Here is a 6,316-nt window from a genome sequence, read left to right as displayed (position 1 = left end):
CTTCTGCAATTCTTGATTTTCTGCAAATTCATCTTGAATCATGGCTAATCAAATGAGTTTTGAATCGGACCGTGAAGCTTCATATTATTCAACAATAGTGATGTTCAAAGTCCATTTTATTTACGTCCCGGAGAAAATCTAGGAGCTATTTTGGTTACACTTCTATTAGACGGATCTAGTTATCATGCATGGAGTAGAGATAGGAAACATGCCTTATTATCTAAAAACAAGTATAAATTTTTTGATGGATCAATTCTTGTACCTACTTCAAGTGGTCAGGAATTGGATGTTTGGAAATGTTGTAATACTATGTTAGTTTCATGGATCACACATTGCTTATCTTCAAACATGGCACAAAGTGTAGTATATATGGATAATACTCACGATTTGTGGATGGATTTAAAATAAAGGTTCTTTGAGGGAGATTATTTTAAAATGTTAGATGTTCTTCAAGAACTGCATTCAATAAAGAAAGATGATAGAAACATATCTTAACTATTTCATAGACTTGAAAATACTATGGGAGGAATTAGAATCACTTAGACCATTACCTTCGTGTGTGTGTTGTTAAGTGCAAGTGTAATATGATAAAGACTGTAGCATCCCTCCTTTCAGCTCCTTCCTTAATAAGCATATGATTATATATATGGGTGTGTGTTTGTGTGTGTACATGCGTGTTATGCGTATATCCAAAATAAGGATTATTAGAGTAAGAAATGGCTTACTTAGATAACAAGTAGACTATGCGTAGGATTGTGTTCAGAAAGAAATATACTAGACCCAACATTCTTCTGTTATTGAAGATTTTAGGGTAACTTGAAAAGCCTTTTTAGGAAGAAGGAAATTTCATAGATAAAATAATAGTGATCAGTTTAGAAAATAAAATTTTTCAACCATTCCTTAAAATAATTTCAAAATTAACTTCGAAATACGCTAACTTGAGTAAAACTCAGAAAATTGTTCCCCTTCCTTGTCCATCTTATTTTTCATAAATGTGGTCTTTTAATCTTCAATTCCATGAGGAATATCCACATGTCATGCCATGAAAATGCAAAATGACAGTTCAATAGTCAATTCAGTAAGATTCCAAACAGAATGTCAATAGTAACTTCAGAAAACAGAATGCCATACAGTTTTTTGGGTTCATAAAACTCATAATTTGTAGGTCTTAAGGTAAATTGAATATAGGCTAGCACATAGGCCAAAATAAGATAGTTTGGAGTACCAACTAGGGACTGCTTTCGTGTTTTCCCTTAAACAGTGAGGATTTCGAATTTTTATCCCTAAAATAGAATGATATTAAGCTAGTAATTTAAAAGATGAACACATGCATAGGTCATATGTAAAATTTGGACTTTGGAAACTCATTTTATCAAAGAAACAATGTTCAAAAGTTCCATTGACTCTCAAGTACTTTGGGGTTGTTTGTATGACTTCATAGCCTTCACCAATCAAACTTCAACTACTAAAATGAGATTGAAATCTTAAATACAAATTTCTAAACAAGTCAATAGCAAATTCAAGGGCTATATGTTTTTTGAAGAGGTTAAAGATACACCACAACATTTAAGACACCCTTTTGGATCCATCATCAACACAAGCAAGTGGGTTAGAGTTTAGGGATCCTTAAGCCACGTTTTTCAGCAGCCCCAACCTGCAAACAGAAAGCTCTCCAACATGCAATGGCAATTTAGCATAGCCATAACCATTTTTAGCACAGTTGAAAGCCTAGAACTCAACTACAACACCTAACAACACATGGGTTCACTTCCTACCTAGGGGAGAATTTTTGTAACAGCCAAAACAGTGGTTGCATGTTAGAATTTCCACAATCAGAGTTCAAAAATGGATTCCCCATGCATTGAAATGGTTGACTACCTCATTGCATGAAAATCTAGAGAAGGAAATGGAACAAAACCACAAATAACTCATTCGAAAACTTCACCTAGCTCATGGATGATCAAGAGAAGAAATAAGCTTTAAGGAACCAAGAGATTGAACAAATTAGGCCATAGATATGATCACCATACATTGAGGATTCAGATTTCTCACTTGCATGGGAGTTTGGAGAAGAAGATGGAGGCTTTCTCCATAGTAGTTAAAATCGAGATTTTACTTGAGATCGGGAAGAGCGTCAAAGATCGTAAACATAGGATCGTAACACATCTAGTAAAATCCTACTTATTAGTTATATATATATATATATATATATATATGCATAAAATTTCACACACACATACATATATATATATATATATATATATATATATATATATATATATATATATATATATATATATATATATATATATATATATATATATATATATATATATATATATATATATATATATATGTATGTGTGTGTGAAATTTTATGCATATATATATATATATATATATATAACTAATAAGTAGGATTTTACTAGATGTGTTACGATCCTATGTTTACGATCTTTGACGCTCTTCCCGATCTCAAGTAAAATCTCGATTTTAACTACTATGGAGAAAGCCTCCATCTTCTTCTCCAAACTCCCATGCAAGTGAGAAATCTGAATCCTCAATGTATGGTGATCATATCTATGGCCTAATTTGTTCAATCTCTTGGTTCCTTAAAGCTTATTTCTTCTCTTGATCATCCATGAGCTAGGTGAAGTTTTCGAATGAGTTATTTGTGGTTTTGTTCCATTTCCTTCTCTAGATTTTCATGCAATGAGGTAGTCAACCATTTCAATGCATGGGGAATCCATTTTTGAACTCTGATTGTGGAAATTCTAACATGCAACCACTGTTTTGGCTGTTACAAAAATTCTCCCCTAGGTAGGAAGTGAACCCATGTGTTGTTAGGTGTTGTAGTTGAGTTCTAGGCTTTCAACTGTGCTAAAAATGGTTATGGCTATGCTAAATTGCCATTGCATGTTGGAGAGCTTTCTGTTTGCAGGTTGGGGCTGCTGAAAAACGTGGCTTAAGGATCCCTAAACTCTAACCCACTTGCTTGTGTTGATGATGGATCCAAAAGGGTGTCTTAAATGTTGTGGTGTATCTTTAACCTCTTCAAAAAACATATAGCCCTTGAATTTGCTATTGACTTGTTTAGAAATTTGTATTTAAGATTTCAATCTCATTTTAGTAGTTGAAGTTTGATTGGTGAAGGCTATGAAGTCATACAAACAACCCCAAAGTACTTGAGAGTCAATGGAACTTTTGAACATTGTTTCTTTGATAAAATGAGTTTCCAAAGTCCAAATTTTACATATGACCTATGCATGTGTTCATCTTTTAAATTACTAGCTTAATATCATTCTATTTTAGGGATAAAAATTCGAAATCCTCACTGTTTAAGGGAAAACACGAAAGCAGTCCCTAGTTGGTACTCCAAACTATCTTATTTTGGCCTATGTGCTAGCCTATATTCAATTTACCTTAAGACCTACAAATTATGAGTTTTATGAACCCAAAAAACTGTATGGCATTCTGTTTTCTGAAGTTACTATTGACATTCTGTTTGGAATCTTACTGAATTGACTATTGAACTGTCATTTTGCATTTTCATGGCATGACATGTGGATATTCCTCATGGAATTGAAGATTAAAAGACCACATTTATGAAAAATAAGATGGACAAGGAAGGGGAACAATTTTCTGAGTTTTACTCAAGTTAGCGTATTTCGAAGTTAATTTTGAAATTATTTTAAGGAATGGTTGAAAAATTTTATTTTCTAAACTGATCACTATTATTTTATCTATGAAATTTCCTTCTTCCTAAAAAGGCTTTTCAAGTTACCCTAAAATCTTCAATAACAGAAGAATGTTGGGTCTAGTCATCACAAGAGGAACCACCATCCTAATGTCAGAAAGCGCTATCAACCACCCTCTAGTCACTGAGGATTTAACAAGAACAAACTTCAGCAAAACTCAAACAATAAGCCGAGAGAGAATCCGCCTAAGTGCTCCAACTATAACAAACTTCGTTATGGAAGAAGATGTCAAAGTAAGGATGATATGTGCTTCAGTTGTGGACTGTCTGGACACTTCCGTTATGAATGTCCTGGAAATTCCAAAGGGAACACAAACCAGTTGCCAACAAAGCCACCAACGGAGAAACCAACCAAACGTGGAAAAGTTTTTGCTTTGAGTGGAGCCAAAGTAGAAAGGTCACCTGATCTTATCCAAGGTAAGTGTCTGATTAATGGAAGTCCATTTATGGTTTTGTATGATTCAGGAGCTATGTATTATTTTATATTGTATAATTGTGTGCTACGAGTAGGATTAAAAGCCACTATTATGCCATACGAAATAGCCATAGAAACTCCTATGAAGTCTCTAGTGATGACATCCAAGGAATGTTTGCAATGCCTAGTGGTAATTCAGGGAAGAAACTTTATGGTGGACTTGATTTACCTTCCCTTGTCACAATTGGATGTGATTTTAAGAATGGACTGGATGTCGAAAAATGACGTGTCTCTGAATTGTAGGTGCAAAACCATAGCATTCTTAGAAAACCATGGAGAGAGTTCAGATAAACAAGATTGCAAATCCATGTCTGCTAAGGAAATCTTAGCAAGAATTCGAGTAGGAACCCAATTGCTTGTCCTTTTATCATCCTTAGATACTGGAAAAGGAATGGAAACTCAAAGAATTCCAGTAGTAGAAGAATTTCCAAAGCTATTTCCTGAAGATATTCCAGGTTTACCACCCGAAAGAGAAGTGGAATTCTCAATAGACTTAGTCCCTAGAACAAGACCAATCTCTATGGCTCCTTACAAAATGGCTTCTATAGAATTATTAGAACTCAAAAAGCAATTAGAGGACATGATGAGTAAACAGTTCATTAGACTAAGTGTGTCACCTTGGGGGTGCTCTAGTGTTATTTGTAAAGAAAAATGATGGGAGCATGAGACAGTGTATAGACTGCAGACAACTAAACAAGATGACCATTAAGAATAAGTACCCACTTCCCCGGATTGATGATTTGATGCATTAGTTAAGAGGAGCCACAATCTTTTCTAAGATTGACTTACGATCGAGATATCATCAAATTCAAGTTAAGAAGGAAGATATACCTAAAACAACTTTTCGTACCCGATACTGACACTATGAGTATTTAGTAATGCCCTTCAGAGTTACGAATGCTCCCGCAGTGTTAATGGATTATATGAACAAGACCTTTCAGCCATTCTTAGATAGCTTTGCTGTTGTGTTTATCGATGATATCCTGATATATTCTAAGACTAGAGAAGAACATGTCGAACACTTGAGAACTGTACTAAGGATGTTAAAGGAGAGACAACTATATGCTAAGCTTTCAAAGTGTGAATTATGGTAGAAAAAGTACAATTTCTTGGTCATATGATTACCCAAGATGGTATTGATGTTGATCCAACAAAGGTGGAGGTAGTCTTACAATGGGAAAGACCTCAAACTATCACTGAGATCAAGAGTTTTCTCGGATTAGCAGGGTACTATAGAAGATGTATTGAAGGTTTTTCTAAGATTGTGTTGCCTTTGACTAAGCTAACCCAGAAGAATCAAGCTTTCGAGTGGTCACCTCAAAGTGAGAATAGCTTCCAAGAATTAAAACGAAAGATGACATCTTCTCTAGTGTTAATACTTCCATATCCAAACGGTAAATTTGAAGTGTACTGTGATACTTCGAAACAGGGTCTGGGATATGTGCTAATGTAGAATAGAAAAGTAGTAGCCTTTGCATCTCGACATTTAAGACCTCATGAAGAAAATTATCCCACACGTGATTTAGAATTGGTTGCGGTTGTTTTTGCTTTAAAAATTTGGAGACACCATCTGTATGGATCAAAGTTCGAAGTATTCAATGACCACACGAGTTTGAAATAATTGTTTGATAAAAAATAATTGAACATGAGACAACACAAATGGGTTGAATTTCTAAAGGATTATGATTTTGAATTAGAGTATCACCCATGAAAAGCAAATGCACTAGAAGATGCTCTAAGTCGGAAATCCTCACATTTGTCAGCCATGATGGTCAGGGAGTTGAAGCTATTGGAAGACTTTAGAGATATGAATCAAGTTCACCACTTCAAAGAAGATAAAATGGTTGTGGGAATGATGAGAATCACCAATGAATTTGTGGACAAAATAAGAGAATTACAAAAGACCGACCGAGAAATTCAAATTCAAATTCAAAAGTCACTTATGGAACAAGGGAGAAACTCGGAGATTCAACGGGGAAATGACGGGATTATTAGATTTCAAGGTAGAATCTGCATTCAGCAAGACGAGGGGTTATGACGGATGATTTTAAAAGAAGCTCAAAGAAGTAAGTTGAGTTTTCATCC

At 34.6% G+C, this 6,316-nt stretch overlaps 1 protein-coding gene across 1 annotated transcript; it reads left to right on the top strand.

Annotated features, from left to right (window-relative positions):
* LOC109347003 (uncharacterized mitochondrial protein AtMg00860-like) lies at positions 5,319-5,684 on the top strand. Its single transcript, XM_019586741.1, has one exon. The coding sequence runs from the start codon at positions 5,319-5,321 to the stop codon at positions 5,682-5,684; it is 366 nt and encodes a 121-aa protein (XP_019442286.1).

This window comes from Lupinus angustifolius, chromosome LG05, assembly GCF_001865875.1.
Source record: "Lupinus angustifolius cultivar Tanjil chromosome LG05, LupAngTanjil_v1.0, whole genome shotgun sequence".
NCBI lineage: Eukaryota > Viridiplantae > Streptophyta > Magnoliopsida > Fabales > Fabaceae > Lupinus > Lupinus angustifolius.
Note: the sequence above shows the minus strand (reverse complement) of the source record. Positions and strands in the feature narration are given on the sequence as shown.